The 16,249-nt window shown below is 38.1% G+C and overlaps 1 protein-coding gene across 1 annotated transcript in view; it reads left to right on the top strand.

Annotated features, from left to right (window-relative positions):
• Positions 1-16,249, top strand: part of abat (4-aminobutyrate aminotransferase) — a 28,491-nt gene that overhangs the window by 7,811 nt on the left and 4,431 nt on the right. The window contains exons 2-11 of the mRNA XM_080905185.1: positions 3,972-4,114; positions 5,533-5,630; positions 5,782-5,811; positions 8,878-8,995; positions 10,382-10,431; positions 11,251-11,331; positions 11,619-11,711; positions 12,654-12,716; positions 12,844-12,907; positions 14,758-14,906. Coding sequence (XP_080761311.1) covers positions 4,045-4,114; positions 5,533-5,630; positions 5,782-5,811; positions 8,878-8,995; positions 10,382-10,431; positions 11,251-11,331; positions 11,619-11,711; positions 12,654-12,716; positions 12,844-12,907; positions 14,758-14,906 — 816 coding nt within the window. The 5' untranslated portion in view covers positions 3,972-4,044. The remainder of the gene's footprint in view (positions 1-3,971; positions 4,115-5,532; positions 5,631-5,781; positions 5,812-8,877; positions 8,996-10,381; positions 10,432-11,250; positions 11,332-11,618; positions 11,712-12,653; positions 12,717-12,843; positions 12,908-14,757; positions 14,907-16,249) is intronic.

Genomic DNA, 16,249 nt, shown 5'->3' with positions numbered 1-16,249 from the left:
AGCTTTATGATGTCATTATGTTCTGACCCAGCAGTGCCTGTGCTGCTCCTCTCTTGGACTTGGTCCTCTGCAGCTAAACTCACAGTAACAAACCTTGGTGTGAAACAAGACTGTAATTTTAAACTAGATAAGATAGATTCTTTCATTAAAGCATTTATCACTTTAGTCCAATATCCAGAACCAAATCCACATTATTATTTTAAGTTTTTGAGCATCTCCTTCATGCTCTGATAACAATGCAATTGGACTATTATAATGCACTTTATGTTGCAATGTTTTCTTTGGTCAATCCAAAATGCTGCAGTTTTTCTCTTAACTGGTACTCACAAGCATAAACACATCCCATTGTCCCTCCACTGGCTTCCTGTTCATTTTTGAATATTTGATCAGTTTTAAGACCTTTAATGCATCAGCACCACTGACTCCATCTGTAGGAGTCCTTAAAACCTGGATGAACAAGTTTTTTCAGGTATTATCCCGAATTTGTGGAATGAGCTCATTGCCCATGTTAGGATGGCCCAATTACTGCCTGTTTTAAAACTCTTTTTTTAAATTTTATTCCTCTGCGTTTGACTCTGAATAACTCAGCGTTTAACTTTTTTCATTGCCTTTTATAAAATAATTTTATTGATTTGTTGTGCAGTGTTTTGGTACTTTGTTTGGATTTTACTGCACATTTTATTGCACACATATTACTCCTTCCTATAGGTTTATTGTAGAACAATTAAGGTCTTCACCTTACAATATTAAGCACCTCGAGGCGACTGTTGTTGTTATTATAAATAAAATAAAATTGAATTGAACTTTAATTTTACTACTGAGTGGGACCAAAAATATCTCATATAGAATCACCACTCCCATTCTTTAAAAAAAAATGCATAAACAAAAAGGTTTGCTCACACTTCCATTACCTGATATTACTGCGGCATTAACAGGATTAACACTGGTTTCTGCCACCAAAGCTCTGAACAACATTAGTGCTAATTTACATTTTGGATACAGAAAGGGAAAAATAGATTGACCTATATAGAAAAATGAATGGATATTCACAGAGTTGAAATCATCCAACAGTACATAGTGTATATGTTTCCCAGTTTGCTTGTGCAGGTTTTTAAAATAATGACCAGGGCAAATATCTTCACTCTACTGATCACTGGTCACTGGTTTAAAACCCTATCGTTGACACACACACACACACACACACACACACACACACACACACACACGCACACGCACAGACACAGACACAGACATGCATACACAGAAGGCAGACATCACAGTTGGAAGCATGTCAAACACCAGCTACTCTTGTTCTATGATTAAATTTTTCTGACAAAATCATTTGTTCCCCAGAATAAAGTAGAACACCCTTATGGCTTTTTATGTTTTTATGTTTGTTAAAAATTCTTCCATGAATTTTTAACAAATGATTGTTTCATAGAGTTCATTGGATCTGGGATTCTTCATATGTAAGGAGGCTTTATAAATAAAATCAATCTGATCAATGTGGTTTTCATGTTCAACAAATGCTAATTAAACTTAAAGTGATTGTTGCATAGCATAAATTTGTCAAAATTTGTCAATTATGAGGAGAAATATTATATGCCCCACTTCTGTAATCTTACTCAGTGGAAACAAGAAACATACAAATGTGTCTTTATATTCATTTAGCGCCTGGGCTGTTGCCATAGTGACAGGGTGGTAATGTCAGTTGCATTTTAACTTGGTTCTTGTCACTGGGAAATAGCAATGACTGAACAACATGAACCTGTGATAGTCATGTATTTTACTTTTATGTGAACAACACCTGCACAGCGCTTGACTAGGAAAGTAAATGAACAGTTACAGTGTTTAAAGAGCATCTGAACCACTTGTTAACAGCCTCGATTGCATCAAGTGCTCAAAGGAGATATTTCTGAACAACTTTAAACATGTTTGTTTGTCTCAGTAACCCAGGAAAGTATTATTATGAATGGGGCCTCAACATAAATTAATAATCCACAACTAAAGTCCATATGATTTTAACTATTTCATTTGACAGTAGTGCTGCTGAATTCCTGTTGAGTTCAGATTTCAGCTTATTACAGTGCAAACTGTGAACTTCTTCTCCCCCTTGGCATATGAAGATGCAGTCTTGTGTAACTTTCACAATCAAAACCAGTTTTTTCCAGTTCATGAGGCGTTGCCAAGAAACCGTCTGTCTGTGCATGCATGTCTTTGTATGTTGTGCTTGCAGTGTGCAAGCGCCAAGGTTTCCTAGCCTGTGAAAGCAGATAACTGGATTTTTCCTGTTCCTGCAGACAGTGTTACATAACACATGATGAATGAGGAGAAAGTGCATACAGCCATCCCTGCCTTTGCCTCACTCTACCCTTAGTTCTTTTTATCATAGAATACTATTGTCATAGTAGTTAAAGTGCTACTCTCTACCTTAAAAAATAACAAATATTTTAACAAAAAGTTCTTCTGGTAGTGGGCTTGCCCAAATTTTAACATCATCAAACTCTCAAACACCCTTGAATAATACTATATGAATATAATATAGTGTTCCCAGTAAATCACCACTGTCTAATAGTAGGTCTGGGTAGCCATAGCCCCCAGGACATTAAGCAGGCATGGAAGAGATCCAGGCCACAGACATCTAGTGGACCATGAGAGCCCTAGAAGGACCTCCGCAGGGGCAGGTGTAAATAAAAATTTCCAGTTCACTCTGTCAAACGCTTTTTCTGCATCTAGAGACAATATTGTGGTTTCAATGTTTTTACTGCACGAATAGTCTATTAAATTAAGTGATCTACATGTATCTGTTGATGACTTTTATGAAACCAGTTTGGTCAGGATATATTATGAGGGAGGTTTTCTTCTCTAATTTCTTTGAGAGAGCTTTGCAGATTATTTTCATGTCAACCTTGATAAGGGATATTGGACAATAGCTGGTGGGAAGAACAGGGTCTTTGCCTGGTTTTAGCAGGAGACGTTGGCAGAATTCATATTTGTTGGTAGTCTGCCATTTTCTTATATTTCCTGTAACATTGTGTGGAACACTGCTGCCAGAATTCTTTGCTGGAAATCCATCTGGACCTGCAGCCTTATTATTGAGCATACTTTCCAGGGCTTACTGGAGTTCACCTGATGTCAGCGGTGAATCCAGTGCTGTCGCTTGACTTAAAAATAACATTTATATTTGATTTTCTTTTTTCCATCCAGTAGTGTGCAAACAACTCAAGAGCTCATATTCACATAATTGTAACTGTAATGTAATTACTAAATTTAATACGTAATATGTTACTACTTTACTGAAGAATGTAATGTGTTTACAGTAACACATTGCTTTGGAATGTGTTACACTGTAGACAGGTCAAGCAGAGTGTGGCACTGGAAGTAACGACACAAACACTTGTGTGTGGGAGGGGTTTGGTAAGGAGAAGGAAAAAATACTTTTATATGTGTACAGCGAGGCTGGGGTCCTACAGAATTCAGTTAAATATGGTCGGGTGTGGAAAGAATGCTTCACAGGTTTCCACAGAAGAAGCATAGTTTAGGGATAAAGGGGAATACTCACCCATCACTGGATGTGAAGTCACTGAAAAACCTCATTTTGGTTCAAAATCACAAACTATTTGAAGCCATTTGCAATTATTTTGATTGGTCATTCTCTACCCCGTGTTTGTTTTTATGTTCTGGTGATTATTAAATTAAAGAGTTTTGGCTCTCTCTCCATTCTTTTAGATAGTGGCTTCAAGATACCCCAGGATTTAATCCAAGATTGCATAGATATGAGACTTGCTGCTAGAATGACTTTGTAAAAAACCTACACTTTTGACTCCTCTGCTGTGACAGATGCCACATTCTTGTTTATTTAATAAAGTTAATGTGCTTTTTTTTGTTTGCTTTTTTGCACCTCTCTGCTCTCTCTGATCCCCCCTTCCCCCTTCTTCCCCTTTCCCTCTTTCTTTCCTTTGTTTTTATAGGTGACTTGGAGACGTTAGAAGCTGAGCACACTTTTTGCCTGTCTCTCACACTTTTTGACTGTGGCTTTTTGCCATGGCAACCTCCTTGATCAGTCGTCAGCTGGCGTTCTCTCTGCAGAAAAACGTGTGGCTCAGTGCTTCAGGTAAATCTAGCACTACACCAGATCCTTGTTTTCTAGTCAGGATATAACATTCAGTAGGTAAAGATGTGTTACCAGTGTTGGAGAGTGTCTTAAAACTGTTTGGACCATTGTGTAAATTAATCTTATTCTTCCAGCCATATTAGTGCCACAGCTAATAGGCTAAGCTTTTCCACATGTGAGGAATGTATTGCTTATTTCAAAGTGACTTTAAGAATTTTCAGATGATTTTTTTTAGTTGAAATGTCTCATCTGAAAATACAATTTTAATACCTCTCATGGGTAAAGCAGTGAAAGCAGAATAGCATTGTGTAATCAGTGTAAATGTTTAAACCGAAGGAGGATGTGCTTATCAATACACATGTTTGTGCTTTTCCAAGATGAGTGACTGAGTGGTGTGTCAAAGGTCTTCTGTCCATAACCACGAAGCCAGACATACTACTGTAAATCTGAGTAACAAGTAAATTATTCACTACACATGGGACACTATTGCGTTGGCAAAATCTGTCTACAGACAGCTGCCGTTATCCGATAAACTGGATTTGTGACAGGCGTCTCCATAAAGGCTGTTTTATATAGTAAAACAATGTGAAAGAGGAAGCTGTCTAGACTGTATAATATGCTATAAATAATTAATGCATTACAACAACTGTGGATTTAAAGTTGAAGCTCTGCCCTTCAAGATGTGATTGAAGTACAGACTTATTTTGTTCATTTTAATTCCAGTCTGGTTGTGTGCAGAAGCAAAATCACAAAAAAGTGTTGCTGTTCCCAAGCGTGTGGACTAACTATATATAAATGTGTGTTTTGGAGCAACTAAATTTATCTCAAGAAAGTGTTCACCTGCAACTGCTTCATAAACGGTTGGTATAAATGTCCAGCGGAGCACTGATATGAGCTTTAAACCTTATCTTTGCTTGTTTGATAGTAGATCAACTAACAGCCTAGTCATCCATGAGATGAGCTATTTCAGTTCACAGAACTTGTTGCTGTAACCGCTAGCTCAGTAAAGATGACCCCAAATTGTCCAGAACCAGTAAGAACTAGTTTCTGGGCTTATCTTGTTTTTCAACTGTGAGTCAGAGTTACCGGGATAGAGGACACTGTAACGGTCGGGGCAGATACTATGGATTTTGTTGTATAGTTGTTTGAGATATAACTATGGAAAAATATAAATTTCCTTATTTGCTCCCAAGCTGCCCTGAGCTTATCCAGGACAGAGGACATAGTTAGGGACAGTATTAGAGTATATTTGCCTTTAAAAAATCATAACAAAGAAGCAAAAGTTGCCAGCACTTTATTTGTTTCTATCATGGCTGGCACCACATGTAAAACACCAGGACATGACCACAAAATAAGTACCAAATATTACACCCCTCACACCCACACATTTATGAACTTTTTTGTGGTTTCTCCACAAGGTTGCAGATATGTCAGCAAAGCAGCAGCAAAGACACAGGTGGAGTTTGACTACGATGGACCCTCCATGACAACTACAGTCCCTGGTCCACGATCACAAGTAATGGTGTACACACACACCACACCACACACACACACACACACACACACACACACACACACACACACACACACACACACACACACACACACACACACACACAGACACATTTATTGCAATCAAAATCTTTTCTCTCTCTTTCTATTTCTAGGAGCTGATGAAACAACTGGGACAAATACAGGTGAGATGTGTGTGTTAGTATTTGTGGTTTCTGCTACTTACAGTTGAGCATGATTGTCTACAACAGCATAAATACAACAAGAGTACTTCTCCATCCTTTTATATATGAGTTTATTTATTTGTTTTTACTGAATGCCTTGTTTCGGTTGATACTGGTTCTGGATACTGATCTCCTACAACCGCTGGCAAAAATTATGCAGTCATCACATTTGCAAGATGTTCAGCAACTTTGTAATCTAAAAGAAATACCTGAACAAATTTCAATATTTTTAATCATGTTCAGGCTATAACAAGCTGGCTGCTTTTGGTGGATATGCAGAAAATATTTATTGAACAAAAGTTGGCATTGGAAACTGGTGAACTGGTCTTTTTTTTTTGTGTGTGTGTTTTTCAGGGGTTGCATATTTTTTTTGGAAATTATTTCACTGATTATGTTTGTACATTAATAACTGAACATTTTTTAGTATATTGCATTTTAATAACATGATACAGTGGGGCAAAAAAGTATTTAGTCAGCCACCGATTGTGCAAGTTCCCCCACCTAACATGATGACAGAGGTCAGTAATTTGCACCAGAGGTACACTTCAACTGTGAGAGACAGAATGTGAAAAAAAAATCCATGAATCCACATGGTAGGATTTGTAAAGAATTTATTCGTAAATCAGGGTGGAAAATAAGTATTTGGTCAATAACAAAAATACAACTCAATACTTTGTAACATAACCTTTGTTGGCAATAACAGAGGTCAAACGTTTACTATAGGTCTTTACCAGGTTTGCACACACAGTAGCTGGTATTTTGGCCCATTCCTCCATGCAGATCTTCTCCAGAGCAGTGATGTTTTGGGGCTGTCGCCGAGCAACACGGACTTTCAACTCCCGCCACAGATTTTCTATGGGGTTGAGGTCTGGAGACTGGCTAGGCCACTCCAGGACTTTCAAATGCTTCTTATAGAGCCACTCCTTTGTTGCCCGGGCGGTGTGTTTTGGATCATTGTCATGTTGGAAGACCCAGCCTCGTTTCATCTTCAAAGTTCTCACTGATGGAAGGAGGTTTTGGCTCAAAATCTCACGATACATGGCCCCATTCATTCTGTCCTTAACACGGATCAGTCGTCCTGTCCCCTTGGCAGAAAAACAGCCCCATAGCATGATGTTTCCACCCCCATGCTTCACAGTAGGTATGGTGTTCTTGGGATGCAACTCAGTATTCTTCTTCCTCCAAACACGACGAGTTGAGTTTATACCAAAAAGTTCTACTTTGGTTTCATCTGACCACATGACATTCTCCCAATCCTCTGCTGTATCATCCATGTGCTCTCTGGCAAACTTCAGACGGGCCTGGACATGCACTGGCTTCAGCAGCGGAACACGTCTGGCACTGCGGGATTTGATTCCCTGCCGTTGTAGTGTGTTACTGATGGTGACCTTTGTTACTTTGGTCCCAGCTCTCTGCAGGTCATTCACCAGGTCCCCCCGTGTAGTTCTGGGATCTTTGCTCACCGTTCTCATGATCATTTTGACCCCACGGGATGAGATCTTGCGTGGAGCCCCAGATCGAGGGAGATTATCAGTGGTCTTGTATGTCTTCCATTTTCTGATGATTGCTCCCACAGTTGATTTTTTCACACCAAGCTGCTTGCCTATTGTAGATTCACTCTTCCCAGTCTGGTGCAGGTCTACAATACTTTTCCTGGTGTCCTTCGAAAGCTCTTTGGTCTTGGCCATGGCGGAGTTTGGAGTCTGACTGTTTGAGGCTGTGGACAGGTGTCTTTTATACAGATGATGAGTTCAAACAGGTGCCATTCATACAGGTAACGAGTGGGGGACAGAAAAGCTTCTTACAGAAGACGTTACAGGTCTGTGAGAGCCAGAGATTTTCCTTGTTTGAGGTGACCAAATACTTATTTTCCACCCTAATTTATGAATAAATTCTTTACAAATCCTACCATGTGAATTCATGGATTTTTTTTTCACATTCTGTCTCTCACAGTTGAAGTGTACCTCTGGTGCAAATTACTGACCTCTGTCATCATTTTAAGTGGGGGAACTTGCACAATCGGTGGCTGACTAAATACTTTTTTGCCCCACTGTATATCATTTTTAAAAGTCACTTTATCTTCCGTAGTAGGTCTCTACTGTAGTTAGTAGGTATGTAGTGACACTGAGGCAACAACTACACTCATCATTGTATGAAACTTTTCAGCATTACAAACAAAAATGTGGAACACACACACAAACCTAGACATGTTTTAGAAAGGCAGGCAGACAAACGGTGACCTCAAATGTTCAAATGGCTCATTGTATTCAGGCCAAAATAAGCAAAAACCGCATCTAAGTATGACATACAGATAGGATGTCCTACGAGAGCTCTGTCAGCTTATTCTAACATGTTTGCCTTTAAATATTAATTGATAGTAATACATATTCTCTTGAAATTGTAATACTTTTTCTCTAGCTACAATGACTATGCCATGCTTCTGTGTGTGTGTGTTGGTAGATTGGGTCTGTAAGTATGTTAAGTCAGTGAACTACATAAATAATTCCTGGAGCACAATATGCTGTTCCCTCTTTTTTTAGCACCATCCACTCTTAAGGTTATATGGTGCTTCTGTCGTATCTGAAGCTCAGTGATACCAGAGATGGCATTATGCAAGTGATGTCTTCATATTGTGCAGGTGTTTGTGTGTGGATTTTGATATAATTTTATTCTAATTGTTTGTATTGTAGTAACAATAAAGTTATTAATAATTTTCAAGGAAACTTTGAAGCATGCTAGAAAGACTGTTAAAAGGTTACAAATGCAGAATGAATTGAAGGCGTTATGTTTACCTTCAACATAAGATTCTTCAAGAACCATAATAGGCTGAATTTATTTTCTAAACATATGCTAAACTGTGCTGTTTTGTTAAACTGCACTGTTTTTTATAGCAAATAACTTGCTGCTTTTGTCTTTACAGACTTTTTGTTATCATATTCCAGACTCGAGAATAATTTATGAATATCTTTATACTCTTAATCGTAAGTACCATGTGAGGTTTTTAATACATAACATGTTTTTCCCCAGAATACTGGTGCCATCAACTTTTTCTGTAACTATGAGGAGAGCAAAGGGAACTACCTAGTGGATGTGGATGGGAACCGCATGCTGGATATCTACACTCAGATTTCTTCCATCCCAATTGGTTAGTACAGATATTTATGTAATAACTTCAGTTTAGATTGTTGAATTGTGAGACAGGGATGAAATCTATAATCATAACAAATGTTATTTTATATTGCATAGCTGTCATTGAAAAAGGGCAGACACTATGGTTGGATAATAAATGGTTTCACCCAGCCATGAGCCATGAGTGAAAGACGTTTTTGAATTTTAATTTATATTGTCTGAAAAATGGCCAAAAAAATCACAAATTCTGCCAGGCTATGTTAACTCAGTGTAAAGTGCAATGGTTTTGTACTTAAGACAAGTTAGTATGAAAAACATAATTTGCATATAAGCCCTCAGTTTGTACTCTTTCTGTGTGTGTGTGTGTGTGTGTGTGTGTGTGTGTGTGTGTGTGTGTGTGTGTGTGTGTGTGTGTGTGTGTGTGTGTAAAGGAGTCTACCTTAACATCCATCAGAAAAAACTATATGTAGCTGGCTGTGTAGATCAGCGGCCCCCAACCTTTTTTGCGCCACGGACCGGTTTATGCCCGACAATATTTTCATGGACCGGCCTTTAAGGTGTTGCGGATAAATACAACAAAATAAAACTAGTACCGGTACCGAAAAAAAGAAAATTTATTCATAACACACATGAAAAGACCAAGGAAAACCGAGTAAATGATAAAAACGATAACAAAATAACGCTGAAAACCGATTAAAAACCCTGAAAACTATACATTTCAGCCCTGAGCCTCAACTCTCGCGGTCCAGTACCAAACGAGTCACGGACCGGTCCGAGGCCCGGGGGTTGGGGACCGCTGGTGTAGATGAATGGCTGCATGCTTAAAATGTATTATCATTATTAATTTTTCTAATGTTATGAAAGTTTTTTGTGTCATAATTTATGATTTCAAATGTTTTTCCATTTCATCTAGTTAACTCAAGTCTAAAAAGCAATGGGGACTACTGTGTCTCATCTGTAATCTATATCTGTTTTTCAATTGAAAACTGGTTTTAAAGGCAGTATTACATATATGGCAAGCGTCTTGTTGGTGCAAACGAGGAGCTTAACAGACAAATACTGATTAACTATCATGATGTTGCTTTTTTATTTTTTAAAGCAGGGCAAATCATAGATAACTATGGTGTTTACTGGTTCTTTTGATACAATTGGATCAATTATATATGTGGTCACTTTGCTGCCATTAGACTTGTTGTACTGTATTACTGTCGGAGTCAATTTTGATACACTGAGCTACTTTGCATTTCCACTGTGGTTTGTCCAACGGAACAGGGATATACGTAGTTTACTTGTATACTTTCCAATAAAACTAATAATACTTATTTTAATAGCATACTTGAAGGAAATGGTGTATGCGATGCACCTTCCTTTGTAAAACCACTCCTGTTGTGTGCTCCTATAGGCTACAACCACCCTGCTCTCCTCAAAGTGATGACCAATCCAAACAATTTGGTAAGTTCGTTTCTTTTATCAGGGAAAATAAAGATATGGAGCAGATGGCATTGCAGTGAATGATTAAGTATACAGTAGTCAAAGGAATTGCATTCTGTGTTTTATACAGACAATTGTGATTTCCATTAGAGCATTTTAGGGTAAATTATGCTAAGCTACCACAGTTCTGACATCATACAGCAGTTACAATCTTTCCTCACAATGCCACTGTGTGTAAGCAAGCTGGACAATGATCATATGATGATTTTTTGGTGTAGAATCATCATCCATGATCTCAAGACACAGTTACCTCCATAGAACTCATAGATCACAATTTTAGCTAAGCATATGGTTATATAGATAGAATAACCTGTGTTGGGATTAAATAATTTGCAGTGCCTCAATAATGCTATGCTTTTTTTTATTAATAAGTGTTAGAAAGTTATATAGTGTAGTATTAAGTGGACACAGCACTGAAAAATAAAGGCATTAGACAACAATTCAACTCAGGGCTAAAGGACCATGACTCAAATCTCATTCTGTTTTTTGTTTTATTATAAATATTCTGACTGGAACATGAAAGTGGCACCTCCAACATATGTGTCCACTGAGTGTTTTCATCATTCATATGTCTAATGTTGAGCTTCCTGTATGTTCTCAGAGGAGAGGTGAGGTGTAAAACAACAAATGGTTTTTAAAGTGAATGTAAATCCTAATATTTGTTTTGGTTTGGGATTTAACAAGTAGGACATATATGTAAGTACATGTAACATCCTTTTGAAAAAGTCTGAACAAGACTCTGCGTATTTGCATGTACTAGATATTTTTGTCTTTCTTCAGAGTACATTTGTGAATCGGCCAGCCTTGGGAATCCTGCCACCTGAGAACTTTCCAGACAAAATCACCGAAAGTCTTCTCTCAGTGAGAAACACACAAAAACTGAGTTTATCTTTTTATACCCAAATTTGAGCTATCACACTAATATTTTTTCTGCTTTTTTTTGTAAAACAGTACATTTTAAAATTCATGGATAACAACTATCTAACACACATTTAGAATTTAAATTTGTGTACAGGTTGTTCTTACATTCTAGTTTTCATGTAACTCCATAATGTATTATTTGCCTTTATTGCTATTTCTGCAGATAATGCTAGCTGTGCAATGATAATAATGATAATCCTTGTTACTCCTACTTTGCTTTCTGTCAGGTGGCACCTAGTGGAATGACTCGTGTTCAGACAATGTCCTGTGGTGCTTGCTCCAATGAAAATGCTTACAAAGCTATTTTTATCTGGTATAGGGTAAGTGAGTACAAATTTGATTTAATTTGTTAACACCATGTTAAATTATATCTGGTGACCACATGGTATGGGGGGTGTTAGTGCTCATAGCATGGGTAACATCTGTGAAGGCACAATTAATGCTGAAAGGTACAACATATGCTGCCATCCAAGCCAGACAATCCCTGCTTATTTCAGCAGAACAATGCACAGCCACATTCTGCATGTGTTACAACTGCGTGGCTTTGTAGTAAAAGAGTCAGGTACTAGAGTGGCCTGCCTACAGTCCAGACCCGTCTCCCATTGAACATGTGTGGCGCATTATGAAGTGCAAAATATGACGATGGAGACCCCGGACTGTTGAGCAACTGAAGTTGTACATGAACCAAGAATGGGAAAGAATTCCACCTACACAGCTTTAACAATTAGTGTCCTCAGTTCTTATTGACGCTTATTGAGTGTTGTTAAAAGAAAAGGTGATATAACCCAGTGGTAAACATGTCCAAGCTTTATTGGAACATGTTGCAGGTATCAAATTCAAAATGAGTGAAGATTTGCACGACAACAACACAAACAAGTTTATTAGTTTGAACATTGGATATCTTTTCTTTGTAGTGTATTCAATTGAATATCGGTAAAAAAGGATTTGCAAATCATTTTATTCTGTTTTTATTTACATGTTACACAACATCCCAACTTCATTGGAATTGGGTTTGTAGTAATGTTCTGTGATGTTCTATTATCAGTAATATTATTTGATCGTAACACTATAACAGACAACTGAATCCAAATCTCGGACAAAAACACAAAACCTAAAGCAAACAAAAGGTCACCACAGGAGATAGCTGTCCTTAAAAAGACGGTAGTGTAGAAAATGTCTTGTATTGAGTAGGAAAAAAAATGTAAACCAACAAGTTGGAATTAAAATGAATTTAATCTCTGTGGGGGTTTTTTTTTACTTAGAACAAAGAACGAGGCCCAAACACACCAACTAATGAAGAACTGAACACCTCCATGATCAACCAGGTCTCACTATTCATTAAGTTATTCACCACTTTCCTGCCATATTGGACTCAATATTTGCTTCTTATTTCTTGATGTTTGTCTTTTCTCTTGCTTAGTGTCATTGAATCCTTATGTCTTTTGATCTCAGGCACCAGGTTGTCCAGAACTCAGTATTTTATCTTTCATGGGAGGTTTCCATGGAAGAACATTAGGTATGTTAAATACTGTATACATTTTTGCTACTGTTAAAACAACAGCACCTGTCATAAAACAATTACAGTGGTATTTATTGAACAAATAACAAACTGAATTCATGTTTTTATACCCAAATTTGAGCTGGTACACTACAACTGTTTTATTGTAAAACAGTTCATGCATAATAATACACTGGCACATTATAAATACTTTTTCATCTGAGGGATTGGAAACGGTCCAGGCAGATTGCTCAGTGATGCAAAACAACCCAGCTGTTATCATACAAAAGCCTGTGCTATAAAAATAGAAGTTTGATTAATAACACCTCAAACATGTAAAAATTGAAAGCTCAAGGGTCCACATGTAGCATTTTTATAGCTTTTCACAGATACACAAGCATTGTATGTATTTAATCCTGTATGATGTCAGTTTGAAACTTTAGACTCAAGTCAGTGTGCTCTTTGTACAACTGGGGAAATCATTATTTGATTTTTGCCTGAATTTGTAAGTTTGCTCATTTAAAAAGAAATTAATCTCTAATTGTATGGTAGTTTCATTTTAATGAAGAGAGACAGATTATCAACCAGAAATCCAGAAAAATGAATTACATAAAAGTTGTAAACTTATTTGCATGTCATTAAGTAAGTAATGATACATAAAAATACAGGTCGCTACACAAAACACAACGTATTACTTGGTGGAGAAACCTTTTTTGGTTAGTACTTTACTTCTTGTAGTTCACTGGATTTGCACACATTTCAGAAAGAATTTTTGCACTCCTCTTTGGCTGCTGCTTAGCAAATTGAAGCTTCAGCTTCCCCCAGAGATTTTCTACTGAGGTCTGGAGACTAGCTAGGCCACTCTTTGACCTTTACCTGCTTCTTCCTTAGTCCCTTCTATGTTCCATTGGTGCTATGCTTTAGGACATTGTCTCGCTGGAAGATCTACGAGCCCTCTTCAGTGTTCTGGCTTAGAGAAGGAGCTTCTCTTCCAAGATTTTTTGGGACATGATAACGTTCATTGTCCTCTCAAAGCAGTGAAGTGTCCTTAGCAGACAAACAGCCCTGACACATAGTATTTCCACCATAATGTTCTTTGGGTAATCCTCAGCATTCTTCTTTCTCCTTATTCCAGTTTGAATGTGGCTTCGTCTGACAAAAGCACACAAGCCTTCTCTGAATCATTTAGATTTTCGCTGTAGACAGGCCAGTTGCTAAAGCAGGGAAACTTTACAAGCACCACATGATTTTAATCCTTTATAGCTTACTGTGTTACACCTTTACCATGATCATGCTCTCCCCGTGAGGTGCATGCAAGATCTAATGTGGAGCTTCAGACTGAGGGCGACTATTTTCTATTTCTTCTGTTTTGGAATAATTGCACCAACAGTTGTCACCTTCTCACTAAGCTTCTTGTTGATGGTCTTGTAACCCATTCCAGCCTTGGGGAAGTCTACAATCCTTCCCCACCGGAGGAGGTTTGAATGGAACAAACTGAGTCTATAGACCGGTGAACACATAGCAAGTGAATATTAGGAGTATGTATAATTGATTGATTAATTGTCTGCCAGATTTCAGTCAGTCTCTGGGAACCAGAATTCTGGCTGCGTTGTAGGAGATCAAATACTTTCAGTCAATGACGTGCAAATTTATTCATTTTATTTAATGTGTTTTTCTGGATTTTTGGTTGCTATTCTTTGTCTATTAAAATGATACTGTTAGAGATTGTTAATTTTTTCGTAAGTGAGCAAACTTGCAAATTTCCCAGTGGATGATGGCAATCATTAGACTTTTTGGAAAGATAAAACCAAAAGGCATATTCTAACTTTGTGGATTTGTTACTAATTCATTGCTGTTGCCTTGTTAAGGTTGTTTGGCAACAACACACTCCAAAGCGATCCACAAACTGGACATTCCATCATTTGATTGGCCTGTTGCCCCATTCCCCAGACTACAGTACCCACTGGATGAGTTTACCAGAGAGAATGCTGAGGAAGAGGCTCGTTGTTTGGAGGAGGTAGGCTGTATGTATACACAGAAAAGATACTATATGAGTATATGTGAACAACCATAAGGTACAGACCAAAATGTCATCACAGGAAGCAAAATGTTTTTTTTTTTAATATATAACAGTTTTGATTTGAGTTGAAGGTTTTTAACCTATCAGCAGAACTAGTATCTGCTCCTTTGTGCAAGGTGGAATGGTAAATGGCCTGTATTTATATAGCGCTTTACTAGTCCCTAAGCACCCCAAAGCGCTTTACACACGAAGTTACCACCCATTCACGCACACATTCACACACTGGTGATGGCAAGCTACATTGTAGCTACATTGTAGCTCTGACAGAGGCAAGGCTGCCGGACACTAGCACCACCGGGCCCTCTGACCACCACCAGTAGGCAATGGGTGAAGTGTCTCACCCAAGGACACAACGACCGAGACTGTACAAGCCGGGGCTCGAACCAGCAACCTTCCGATTACAAGGCGAACTCCCAACTCTTGAGCCACGATCACCCCTAGGTGGAACAGGACAAGCACTGCCAGAGCCCTAGGTATACTTGGTGCAGAGTCCTAGGTTTCTTCTGGTACATAACAATGTCCGGCCTCATGTGGCAAGAGTATGCAGGCAACTGCTGGAGAATGAAGGAGTTGATACCAGTGAATGCCCCCCATGCTATGTTTCAGTCCATTCGACACCACCAGGTTGCATCTCAGACTTGCCCAAATCCAAATCTGGAAGAAGGTCCTCCAGGACGCCATGCATCATCTCATTGGGGGCCATAAAAATACAGAGTGTCATTTTGATACTGCAATAACACATTAGCTAGTCCATGAAATTATTAATTTTGAGGATGATTTTTATTTTAGATGTGATGAGATCTCATCTGTTTTTTAATTTGTTCTTTTCATTTTTTAATTTTTTGAGATTGTATTTTTGAAGTTTAATTGTTGTTTTTTCATGACATTACACATATTGCAGTTTACATTACAGTAAAACTGAAAATAAAATTGATCACATTATATTAGCACCTGTCAAAACATGGGGTATAATGAGAAAAAAGACTGTCTTTTGGGTATGCAGTGGTTAGTACCTACTACAAATGGTCCAACAAAAGGCAACTGGTCAGCCGGTGCTAGGGCCATACAGTATTTGTCGCATGCTCAATTATGCGGGTAGAAAGCATTAGAAAACAGTGTAAGCTCCTGCATATGGCTCTACATAGAAGCACACTGTTCTGAGTTTCAGTGAAGATGCTGTACACTGTATGCTGAAAAACTAGTACGATCAACCAATTCCCAACTTCAGGTGTGATACCTGATATCACAGGACAAATTGACATCTGGCTTATCGGAGAATT

Source organism: Rhamphochromis sp. 'chilingali' (genome assembly GCF_963969265.1).
Source record: "Rhamphochromis sp. 'chilingali' genome assembly, chromosome: 15".
NCBI classification, from domain to species: Eukaryota; Metazoa; Chordata; class Actinopteri; order Cichliformes; family Cichlidae; genus Rhamphochromis; species Rhamphochromis sp. 'chilingali'.
The sequence above is the reverse complement of the archived record's forward strand: the minus strand, read 5'-3'. Positions and strand labels throughout refer to the sequence as shown.